The sequence below is a fragment of a genome, unplaced genomic scaffold (genome assembly GCF_019419815.1).
Source record: "Pyrus x bretschneideri cultivar Hongxiangsu unplaced genomic scaffold, Pyrus_bretschneideri_v1 Contig19, whole genome shotgun sequence".
In the NCBI taxonomy this organism is placed as follows: domain Eukaryota; kingdom Viridiplantae; phylum Streptophyta; class Magnoliopsida; order Rosales; family Rosaceae; genus Pyrus; species Pyrus x bretschneideri.
Window position 1 is genome coordinate 3,779,948 of NW_025999490.1, and position 12,186 is coordinate 3,792,133.

Genomic DNA, 12,186 nt, shown 5'->3' on the forward strand with positions numbered 1-12,186 from the left:
CTATCTTCAGTGATAGAAGGCTTTATTTCTCTATTTAAAAATATAAGATATTAGGAGTTGGATTCTTAAATTTGTCATTTTTGTTTGTCAAAGCTTAATTTGTCATTGGCTCAAACTCAAATTATATTACTAGGGTTACAAGGGAACTTTAATGAAAAGTTTCCAGTACTGTTTATTTTAATGAAAAATCAAATTTTTACATTAAAAAGTCAATTCTGGTATTATTTACTTTAACCTTTATTTTGTCCTTATCAATAAAATTCAATATTTGCAAACTCTTTTCATTAGTTTTCCTTTACAATAATGCATATAAAACTAATAAGCTATGGTGTATTTATCACGAAATATAAGTTCATGAATATTGTATGTGATTTTTCCTTTGAATATGAAGAAAGTTTTGTTGATTTACTCAAGAATTACAATAGTGGATGTAAGACTTAGCCTGGTTGGAAACAATGCTTAAGATTGAATCGTAAATAATATTAGAGCACATTTCAAGGCAAACAGAAATTACACGATAAACAAAACCTCAAATGCGACCCAAAGTTATAATTTGTTGAATATCGATTAACCAATTGGATGAGCTTACTTTTCTTGGACGGCAAACAACTTCTCTTATTCTTGATATCAGTCTCTAATTATATATGAAAATTCCTTAACTCAAGGAGGTCAAAACATAAAATACTTTAATACAAGGTAGCGAGGTAGTGTGATGGGAAATTAGGGGAGTTGATTTGTAGGAAGGGAAGTGTTAAGGAGACTCTTTCAAAGTGAATCTCTCTGTCATCTCATAGTTTTACGCTAATTTATGTGCAAATATTATGAAACATTGTGCTAAAAACATGATACGGCAAAGTCTATAGAGAGTATCACTTTCCAAAGAGTCTCATTAGCATTTCTCTTCTAGGAAACAAGTTAAGTAGGATTAGTTATTTTCTTGATGGTGCAAGTTACCTAACTAATTGACAACAATTAGCATTATCATTTGTTTAACTTAGAATTAATCAGACCTTTGTTGTACTTATACGCAAAACAATAAGCATCAATATAAATATATTCTTTAAAAATATAAATAAAATAAAATATAATTATAATCTTTTGTCCTCATAGCAATAAAGAAACCCATTTGGATGGAGGAATTTGAAAGAAAAGAAATGTAGTGGATTTGAAATTTTGGTCTTTTTTCTTTGTTTTTAGTCTAAGTGCATACGTAGATTCTAATCGTTTAAACAAACAATTTTACCTCATAATATTTTATATATTCTCATTTGAAGAAAGAAAATGTATGAAATAATATTAATAGTTCCTAAAGGGACATTTTATGATTAAGATACACAAGGCCCCTTCAATAATTGCAGAGATAACTCAATCAACTTTGTATGTACCAAAAATATATTATCTCACGCCTTACATGAAATCAATTCATCGTCAAGTGACGTTTTAATTCAATAATACATTGTCTTGTAAAAAAAATTTGTACATGACAATGCATTATTAAACAAAAGACATCACTTAACTATAAATGCATTTCATGTAAATCTTTCTCTATCTCAACTATTTGATTTTAACTTATGTATGTCCGAAACACTAACGAAACAATAACACGTTGTTATATGTGTTAATTTGCCCGCGTGACCGTGCCTTATGAGTTTAGAATACTCATGAGCGGCTAGTGAGTGTAGGTACAGTTCAAATCCATGCAAATTCATGTATATACCGTGGAAGATAATGGTACACCGGGTATACGTTCACCTAGGTCCTAGGCCATGAAAATTATACTGGTGGATTATGGGACCTGTGTAAATCGGACACATGTATACCCTAATTAAGAAAAAGATTATGAACTTGAGAAAGAGAACAAGGAATCACGAGCTGGTGATCAAGTGGTAAAAAGTAGATTACGATGTTTCTTTAAAACCAAAATCTGGAGGTTTCGGATTCGAAACCCATTGCTGGCATGGAAGCCATATTTGGCCAGATGAAGGCTGAAATGTGAGTTTTCCCGACCCCTGAAAAGAATGGATAACCGTGGCTTGCCATCAGTTGTTCCTTAAAAAAATAAAATAAAATAAAGAAAGCGAGGCATTAGGCTATTAGCATGTGGTGATAGTGATTTGCCAACCAGTATCCAGAACCAATCTTATGTGGTTGCAACTGACAAAAGTGCATTAAGATTCTTGTCCAAAAAAGGTCTCAATCATTGGTAACTGGGTTGTTTTTTCTCACTTGAATGTGCTGTCTACCATCTGTTTGTGCCACCATTTTAATCACGAAACGGAAAGAAAGAATAGAACTAGTCTTCTCTACTTGATCCGATTCCTAAAATTTCAGGCATTGGATTATGGAGTTCTAAGGTGGAATCCGCACGTTTTCCCGTTCTATACCTGTTAATAATAATCACATGAAAAGTTAAGAATTGAAATGATTCTAGTACCGATGTTTTAATAAACGCAGAAAAATCAGATTAATTCCAGTTCTCATTTGTAAGTAATCATGTTAGTTTGATTAGGAAAGAACTCTTAAGGGAAATTAGCAACTCTATCCCAACAACAAAATGTAAGATTCATTTACAGTTGTACTTTCCTTTTGAACTTAGCTGCGAGAGGGTGGAAAAACGGCCCTGGCGACCTGACCTAATCCACGTCTGCATTTACAGTTTCACTTTAATTCTACAACTCGATATTTTCTTGTCACCGAGGTCCTGAAAGTTCCATGGCTTCAATGATGAACGACGACTCTTGATGCACATCACTACAAGTCCTGGAGAAATCATGAGCCCTGGCCTCAAAGAGGTTGGTTCCGCCTTGTGATCCCTCTGTATGTCCTGATTGCCCAACAAGGCCTTCCAAAATCTTCAAGACGTCTGACATCTTTGGTCGGAGGATGGGGCTTGATTGAGTGCACTGAAGAGCTAACTCGACACATTGTTCCAGTTCGATTGCATCGAAACATCCTTTAAGATCTCTGTCTACTAGCACTTCGAGCCTTTTCTCCTCATGTAGGGTTCTAACCTGCAAAATTCAACAATCTGTGAAATGTTTGAAAATACACGAAAACAATAGAACAGTGCAAAAATAGGTAATCTGAAAGAATAAATCCAATTTTATGTGGCTTAGAAGTTTCATAAGGATGAATTATATACCGAGAACCAACCCCACGAAGAATGAGACAGACAATTTTACATGAGATAAACAACACGAAAAAAACATGAGAAATTATTACTTACCAAATCAAGAATCATTCCCTTCTGAACTTGACCATTTCCAGCATCCAATGCCTTTTGCCCAGTTACGAGTTCCAGAAGCAGTATGCCGAATCCAAAAACATCAGTTTTTTCAGAAGACTGTCCAGTTGAGAGATACTCCGGGGCTATGTGTCCTACAGTGCCCCGCACTGCAGTAGTGACATGTGATTCCCTCCGATCTAACAGCTTGGCAAGACCAAAATCCCCAACCACAGCTTCATAACTTTCATCAAGTAAAATATTCGCAGCTTTGACATCCCTGTGAATAATTTTTGGATTACACTGTTCATGCAAGTATAGAAGTCCACGGGCTGCCCCAAGGGCGATACACAGTCTTCTGTTCCAATCCAATGATGGTTTTTCTCGACCAGTCTCTGTTGGTAAGAATCAAATCATAAGGAACAACTAACAAAGACGTAAAACGGATCAGCTACTTAGATATACTTTCAAAGTTAACAAGATGAATGTGACATGAACAACTGTTAAACTGCTTGAACCGAGAAAAACATATAGAATGCCTTACTAGTCAAAGTATAGAAATGTGATTGATATTCCTCACGAAGATTAACAATTGGATAGAGATTTTCTCTAATAGAAAGAAAGTAGAGACATATAGCATGCATCAGTATTCTGCAATTAAACCGCAAAATAGTAAAGCAACGTAATGATTTTATGAGAGAGAGAGAGAGATGCACGCAGCGAAATGTAGACAGACCTCTCAAGCGGTCAGCAACACTTCCATTTGGCATAAAAGGATAAATAAGCAACCTCTCGTTTGGAGTCATACAAAATCCATATAAACGTAAAAGGTTTCTATGCAAAGCCAAGCCAATCATTTCAACTTCAGTTTGAAACTGCACTTCTCCAGTGAAATTTGGATCTCTCAGTCTCTTAACTGCTATCATTGTCCTATTTGGAAGACATCCTTTATAAACGACTCCATATCCACCTTGTCCTAGGATGCTTTTGGAACTGAAATTGCCGGTAGCAATTTGCAATTCTCGATAGGAGAACCTCTTCAATTGACTAATATCAAATTCATAATCTTGCTGCACTGCAAATATGAACCAGAGTATGTCATGATATATCCACCATATATTGTGCTCAATAAAATAAGTCAGTGTAGATCAGGAATTACCATAAGATGTAAAGAGAAGCCGAGATCTGAACCAATGCACCCAAAAAACAAGCAGCATTATGGAAATGACAAATGTACAACTAATGCCTAGAGCAACAGAAAGCACCCATCGGTGGTGACTGCTGACTTTCTGTGGTGAACCTCTCCCTACATGTAAATATGCATGAGCATGAAACCATACCCAAGGAACAGTACAATAAAAAACGGTTTGAGAGGTTAAATTACCGTTTATTGGTTTGGATACACCAGTGCAGATTTGTGCCGAGTCTGGTGATGAAGGATTGCAAAGAAAGCTATTGCCTGTAACACTGCAGTAAAACAAGAAAATTCTTAGCTGAAGTTAAGGTGTTCAAACAAACCTCATACAGATTGAAATTTTATTACCATCCCACCCTCATTCATTTTTTTTAAAGAACTTTTATTTCCCTCTCTCAAACAATATTTCTGCTGATGGTCTCACCTGTAGCCCTTTGCCTGTATTTTTGGTGTAGGACCACTAAGATTGTTAAACGATAAATCCCTGTGCAATATTGTTGGGAAACAAATATTAGAGTCGCTTTAATCAATACAGAAATAAGAATACACAATTAGAGATGAGAGGAACACATACAAGAATGAAAGACCTGTGAGATCGGCAACAAGTTTTGGAATATGACCACTCAACTTATTTCTATTCAGCCTCCTGAAATGCTTGGCATGGAAAAGGTTTCAGATACAAATACATATCACTAGCAAACATGTAGCTAGAAGAAATCAAAATATTAGTATACCATCAATATTGAACCCTACTCACAAGTAACTTAGATGAGTCAAAAGCCCCAAAGAGCTCGGAATGTCTCCAGAAAACTGGTTACCCGAGAGGTCAAGAGTTTGAAGCTCTGAAAGCCACCCTATCTCAGCCGGGATTGGACCAGATAACTGATTGTTTTGTAACAACCTGCAATCATAGAAACCATATATATAAGTTCACAAGTCATAAACTACAAGAACTTAACTTTTGATTTCCCAGGTTAGGAATGCACTTCAAGGTGCACGGGATGGTTACCGTACTTCATTTTCACATTAGAAATCAACAAGATTCAGAGTAAAGTTAGCAAAATATCCTACAACAAGGCCTCCTTACACACTTGTGATTATCTCATTCCAAATGGCGCGTGATTGAACGAATTTATTGTGTTCTACTCATGTTAATTCACAGAAGTGCAAACTCGCACTAAGGCAATTAGCTACTTCCCTGGCCTGAAATAATTCGTGGATTTTTCGCTGGACACACCCCATAACTTCATTTTTCAGCATTACTGTGTACTGAATGACACAATGAAGAAGTGCTTGCCACTTGATTGAATACAAATCAAATTGTCTCACAATAGAGAATACAGTTGGAGTGGCTTACAGTGTTTGAAGGTGACTCAAGTTCCCAATACTCGGCGAGAGCATCCCAGATAAATTCGTGCTGACCATTGCACTGGCAAAAGTAATAACATTAAACCCCATTTTCGAGTTTAGCCACAAATGCATGCTAGGGCTACTAATAGGATAATTCATAGCTTTCAATGGAAACAGACTGTAGAAAACACTCTCGTTTCAACAGATGCTCACAAAAGAAACGTTCTTTGTTTCTTTCTTGTTTCATTGATTTCCAATTAACACAAACGCAATGTACCATCCAATGCTTTACACCAATATTTTCCCAGAGCATTTTCTCGAGAAACAAACAGAAACCAATACACAACGGAGAATTACAGGGACACTTACAGGGAGATTACAAAGCCCTCAGTGGAGCAACCAACCATGTTCCAAGTGCAAGGATCAACGGAGTTTATATCCCAACCGGCCATCACAAGCAACTCATCCTTCATATCTCTCTTCACCGACATCAATGCCGCCACTAAAACCCCACCAAAAACAAGAACATCACACATACAATTTCACCATTAAAATTCAAGTAACTCAGCAAATCGAAAAAATGGAATTGGGTTTTGAATCTCGAGGGGTCGTACCTTCAAAGTTGACACCTTTGGGGGAGAGCAGGCTGTCAGAAGCACTAGCCAATGGCACACACAAACAGAAGAAGCAGAAGCCAAAAAGCAGCTTTTTTACACAGTTGTTTTCCATTTTTAACAGGAAAAGAGAGAAGACAAACGCAACTTTTTACTAGTGCAAAATGCAGAGATTGAAAGATTACGTTGACAGAAATTGAGCTCCACCACCACCACCACCACCACCAACTTCTGCTTTTCTCTTTCTTCTTTTCTTTAGTCTCTTCTCGGTTTGGAATCTCTGCTTACTGCTTACCTCGAAAACCGTTGCGAGTGAAATGATTAAAAAAGGAAAAAGATAAAGTTTGGTTTAGGATCGTAAGACCAGGAGGTGAGGGAAACTCGAGATTTGGGAAGCGACAGAGGTTGTCTGCCAAATTGACATGGCCGAGGGCTTCTCTGTGATTGGCTTTGGAATTTTTTTTTCTAAATCTGATTGTATTCTGACCGTTGGATTTGTATACTTCTTTGTCTTTTACCCTTTAACACACCACTTTTCATTTCTTTTTAAAATATTAATTACCAAATTTCAACTCGCGACGAAATAAATTTAAGATTAAGATCTTATCTATTCGGGATAATTCATCACTTGCTACTTCAATGTTTATTTGGAGAATGCTCAAAGCCTCAAACCGCTACTCCCTGGCCACTTCAGTGGTAACCAAATTGTTCATTTCGTAAATTATAATCTGATGATACCTCTGCAGAAAGTCAATCAAATAGAGCATTCCTATCGGAAATGCGACGCATAAACCAATAGGAAAGTTGGGGGTGGGAGAGGAGACGGAGCCATACATTAACGAGACAGCATTACACTAAAAAGTTTGCACAAACAGTAGCGGAAGTAACAATATTTGTCCGGAATTTCAAGTCAGCGAGCCACCACAAACCACCGCAGGACTAAATAAGAAACAACATTAAAGCAGAGGAAACCCATCCAGCAGCAACCAACAACTTTCTCTATTAGGAGAGCCCTCTTTCCTAGCTATATAAATACATTTTTCCAGTTTCCTAGCTTTTCCTCTTCTACTAGCTTTCTTACCAGTCCGGTCCGGTCCATCTCCGAATATCTTTTACTATCAAACATGTACAGGAACAAAAAGGAATTTGGGGAAAAGGGAGGAAATCATAGAAACGAAAGCACATTACATGAAGCCATCCATCCCGCCGCGGTTTGTGTACTCTTCTTGGTAGAGCAACAAAATGACAATCGTCAGCCTTCAATCCGTGGTGATTTACCCACAAAGACAGTAAAACCTTTGTGTCACACATCAACAGAACATATTAACTTATCCACATTTATGTGCCAGCCGGATGCAAGTTCAGACCCATCTGCCGTTTCACATGGTCAGGTATCAACCTATTGATAAGCTCTGGGGTGGCGCCGGACAGCTGCAAGGAGGATTAGGTAATTGTATTTAGGTAAATGATAATAAAGACCCTGATGTGTATTCATGCTTCTTTTTTTTCTTGGACAGGCATGCTCAGGCTCCTTAACCCGATAACATGAAGATTTTTTTTTTTTTTTTTTTTTGAAGATGAGGAAAAAAATAACATACCTCCTGCTTGAAATTAAAGAGAGGTGGAAATGGGCGTCCATTTGGAAGACGAGCATTGGGCTCACGAAGTTCATCAAAGAATGAATGTGCACATGCTTCTAGCTGCAAAGACAAAAACGTAACAGTCAAACAGGAGAGCCACAAAACAGAGATGAAAACAGGACAACTTCACATGTAAAACAAGACACGAAAGATAAAACCTTTGAACCAGAAAATTCATTTCTCGGTAGTGACCAAAACTGAACTCATAAGTATTGAGAATCACACGGAAGAGCAAAAACAAACACGGATGGAGTATTCATAAGCGACTATAAAACAAAAATGAATCCTGAAACAACACACAATGACAACCATATGAAATTAAATGAAATGAACTTACAGCTGTGCAGCGAAGGCTTGGTGAGTATTGCAGCAGTCGGGAAGCCAGATCAATTGCCTCTGGAGGCATCCGTTTGTGGAAAACCTAAATCAAGGAAACAAAATGGAAATTTATAAATCCAGTACAAGTATCTTTTTTTATTAAACATCAGAATGGATTTAACAAAAGCAAGATAAAATATGCTTATAATGCAAACTTCCACAAAAAATGCCTCAAGTCCCCAACAGATTATCGGTAAAAGCCAATAGACGAGGATATTCCTCTACATTAATGTGATCAGTGCAGTAATGGAAGGAAGCAGACCAAATACCTTGTGCCAAGGGTGAGCTTTTATCTGTGGGAACCTAAAATCCGTATAATTTGGATTCATACAACGAATTTCTTCACGTGTTGGCGTGCCAAGAACCTGCAAGACTTAGTGTCAGATGGTGACGCGTGATTACAAGAATTACGCAATTTACGCATTGATCACAACTCACCTTGATGATCTCCACAAGCTGGTCCACTGCATTTTCTCCAGGGAACAATGGCTGCAAAACAGTAAGAGTATATATGAGTACATCTGTAGTTGGAAGAAAATCACTTAGGCAAACACAATCAACTAATGTCATCGAATGTTATAAAGAGCTACTAACCTGGCCCAGTAGAAGCTCTGCTAGGACACAACCGGCTGACCAGATATCGATTGAAGTTGTATAATCCGTGGCACCAAATATAAGTTCTGGAGCCCGATAGAAACGCGAACATATGTATGATATGTTTGCTTCACCTTTCACCTGCACACAAGGAAAATTTACTATAAGTGAACTAAACCCTACATATAGAGACTGAAATACAAAAAATATTTAAAGCCTGAAGAATTAGTCAACATACCAGCACTTTGCACTTCCAAAATCACAAAGCTTAACTTGGTGCGTAAGAGGATCAACCTGTCGGAAGCCGAGAGCAACTTTAGAAAATCAGAACCATATACATGGGTATATGCAATCACGTATGAGACTGTATCTCAACTAAACCATATATATTGCTAAGTAAGAGAAAAAGCGAATAGAATACCAGAAGATTTTGAGGCTTCAGATCCCTATGACAAACTCCGGGAACGCTGTGTATGTAGGCCAGCCCTCTGAAAATCTGGAATGCCTCGCCAAATTAGTGCCACGAAGAATATAAAGCAAGTCAACATACGAAAGATGCATTATATCTATATATTACCTGGTACATGTAAAGTTTGACATAGATCAGTGGCATTCTCTGGTTTGCATTGCTGTAATGCTTCAAAACGCGGTACATAGTCTCCGGGACATATTCCATAACCAGATTGAGAAAGAGTTCGTTTTTACTGGTAGTGGAAAAGAAACAGTGCTTCAAAGAAACCACATTTGGATGGTCCATCACACGCATCAATTGAAGTTCCCGGTTCTTATATCTTCTGTCCTGCAACACCTTCTTTATGGCCACTGTCTCGCCGCTTTCCAAGCATTTTGCCTGAGAGAAAAGAATTACCCGCTCCTGACATGACAAATAAACCGGTACCGGGACGCAATACCTGCAAAGATGATATTGTGACATACCTGGAAAACAATTCCAAATGAACCAGTTCCCACAACGCGCTCCGCCATGTAACTAATGGTCTGCAAAAGAAGCATTATACCAAAACAAATCAACTTCCGAAGAGAGGAAACAAACCCGATCAGCTATAAAAACATCTAGATCTCCAAAATTGGATTTACAATTACATTTTCGCAATCCAAAACAATCAAGAGGCAAACTTTAACAACGAAACACAGGTAATAGGGCAAATTCAAAGAATAATAATAACCTGCTTTGGTTCTCCATTTTTGCCTCCAATGGTTGTAGATATGATGTGACCGGTCGGATCGCTACCGTCCACGACGGGAGCAGAAATTTCCTGCACAGCACAAAGTTCAGACTTTGAAGTAAACAAATTGGCCACAAAACATAGGAAATTCACGAATTAGAACCACCAGAAACACACAAAACACGACCGCAGATCACGAAAAAACCCCCGAAAACTTCACGAAACAGAATCCCTGAAAATTCACCAAAATCATCGACAAAAAATTTCCCCTTTTTCACAGATCGGCAGGCAATTGTGATGCAGATTAAATAAATGCAAATCAAACCCAAATTATACAAAAGCTTCAGACTTTAATCAAACCCAGTTGATTTATCTCAGTGTGATCTGAGCTAATACTGGAAGTCACTCAAAAAACCCCTAGAATTTGAAGAACCCTTGCTCATACCAAAATCCAGATCAGAGAAAAAGAAACAGAACTGCTGCTCAGCTGAGATAGTTTCTTCCTTTCGAAACCAAACAAAATATTGAGAAAGTAATGAAGGAGTGAGAGTACCTTATCGTCAGCCATGCTCAGAGAAGAAGGCAGAGGAGAGAGAAAAAGAGAAACAGGAAGATGAGAGAGATAATCAGACTGTATATTCTGCGGGGAAGAAGGAGGAGAAGACCATGGCGGTGGAGGTGGAGGTGGCGGTGGCTGAGAGAGAAGAGGAAGAGGAAGAGGGGAGAGGAATTAGAGGTGTCTGGTGTAGCCAAGAGGAATTAGACGAACAACAACCCCCATGTGATTCCAGCTCTTCTTTCAGTTTTTGCTTCTTCTCTCTCTCCTCTCTTTCTCTCTCTACCCAACGGAGTGGGCCCTCTGGTCTAGTCTTTGCCTCCAATTACGTCTTTGCCCCGCCTTTTTCTTTCTGTCTTCCGCCGACGTCGTCAATTGCCCGATTTCTCACCGCCTTTGTCTTTCTTTCACCTTTTCAAATTTCCTCACCCTGCAATTATGCATTTTCCTTTTTCAAATTTTCTTGTCATTTTTTTGTGGGTTACGTCTTCTTTCTTATCATATGACTAAATAAACGATGAGTTTATCTCATTTGGACACGTCGAAGAAATTTTGGATACTTTGGTTATAGTAACAGACGTACACAATTAGTTACATAGTACGTAATGATTGTTATTTCATGCCGTTAGTATTAACAGATGTATACAATTAGCATACTTCGTTATATTCACTCATCGTCGCAAAACTTAAATAATAAAATTGTACGTTATGATTATTGTTTTTATCTTTGATCACGTGATTAGATAATTAGTTACGATGACTATTTTCTCTAATAAAATACACTTAGATGTTCCGTTATATGTACCTACCTATATAGACAACAACTACATGTGAGTTTTCTCCCGTCAATAAAGATCGGTGAACGTGTTTTCCTTGTCTATTTTTATTTTCTTAAATCAAAACAAACAAACAAATAAACGGTAAGAATTACACTAACAATTCCCCATGAATTATTTGTTAATTTGTTATATATGTAAGTTGTGACTGTTGTGGTAAACAGCTAATCCAATCAAATGATATGAACCATCCATGCGTACAAATTTAGGGCAAACACTCCCAAACATCGACATGTCAAAAAGTACCAGAAGCGCAAGCTTTATGTGCCAAAGGTAGGAGATATTCTATCTTAAACTAAATATACTGCGGAGAAAGTGAAAAATTCGAATTCAGAGGCCTAATTAAACACAATTTTTTACCAATATTATTATGTCTACGTTCGCATGCTAGTCCAACGTTTTAAACGTTTGTGGCTTCATCCAATGAAAATTTTCAAGTAGCTAGTTTTATGTTTGTTCCGACAATAAGAATTGACAAGATTGCTCACTCCTAGTGTTTGCAACCCTTGTGGTCCGATGGCAACATGGTATGTCGATTTAATTTCAGTGCAACCCAGTTTCCATATAGAATTGTTATTATCTTCTTACATGTGAGTGAGATTAAAGAAAACATCAA

General features: G+C 37.6%; 2 protein-coding genes across 3 annotated transcripts; both read right to left on the reverse strand.

Annotated features, from left to right (window-relative positions):
- Nucleotides 1-2,459: 2,459 nt before the first annotated feature.
- On the reverse strand, nt 2,460-7,069 carry LOC103943000 (probable LRR receptor-like serine/threonine-protein kinase At5g45780). Of its 2 annotated transcripts, XM_009353190.3 has the most exons (11): nt 6,383-7,069; nt 6,138-6,270; nt 5,776-5,847; nt 5,176-5,319; nt 4,993-5,064; nt 4,843-4,902; nt 4,608-4,690; nt 4,383-4,529; nt 3,960-4,298; nt 3,227-3,618; nt 2,460-3,011 (listed from the first exon to the last, which is right to left on the reverse strand). In XM_009353190.3, the coding sequence occupies exons 1-11, from the start codon at nt 6,495-6,497 to the stop codon at nt 2,691-2,693; spliced, it is 1,878 nt and encodes a 625-aa protein (XP_009351465.2). In that variant the 5' UTR covers nt 6,498-7,069; the 3' UTR covers nt 2,460-2,690. The 2 variants fall into 2 exon arrangements, with proteins under 2 accessions (XP_009351465.2, XP_048438239.1); XM_048582282.1 differs by lacking the exon at nt 4,383-4,529.
- Nucleotides 7,070-7,213: 144 nt separating this feature from the next.
- LOC103942990 (shaggy-related protein kinase eta) lies at nt 7,214-11,066 on the reverse strand. Its single transcript, XM_048582283.1, has 12 exons — nt 10,732-11,066; nt 10,179-10,268; nt 9,931-9,990; nt 9,572-9,844; nt 9,416-9,490; nt 9,229-9,288; nt 8,995-9,135; nt 8,839-8,889; nt 8,670-8,765; nt 8,360-8,443; nt 7,981-8,082; nt 7,214-7,813 (listed from the first exon to the last, which is right to left on the reverse strand). The coding sequence occupies exons 1-12, from the start codon at nt 10,744-10,746 to the stop codon at nt 7,721-7,723; spliced, it is 1,140 nt and encodes a 379-aa protein (XP_048438240.1). The 5' UTR covers nt 10,747-11,066; the 3' UTR covers nt 7,214-7,720.
- Between the last annotated feature and the right edge of the window lie 1,120 nt (nt 11,067-12,186).

Coding starts and splice junctions, on each gene's coding strand:
- LOC103943000 (XM_009353190.3), bottom strand. CDS start 6,497: ATGGAAAACAACTGTGTAAAAAAGCTGCTTTTTGGCTTCTGCTTCTTC. Junction 4,299..4,382: donor GCTTCTCTTTACATCTTATG/GTAATTCCTGAT, acceptor TCATATTTGCAG/TGCAGCAAGATTATGAATTT. Junction 3,012..3,226: donor AGGGAATGATTCTTGATTTG/GTAAGTAATAAT, acceptor TGAATTTTGCAG/GTTAGAACCCTACATGAGGA.
- LOC103942990 (XM_048582283.1), bottom strand. Junction 8,890..8,994: donor CAGAGCTTCTACTGGGCCAG/GTTAGTAGCTCT, acceptor ACTGTTTTGCAG/CCATTGTTCCCTGGAGAAAA. Junction 8,444..8,669: donor AAGCTCACCCTTGGCACAAG/GTATTTGGTCTG, acceptor TCCTTGATTTAG/GTTTTCCACAAACGGATGCC.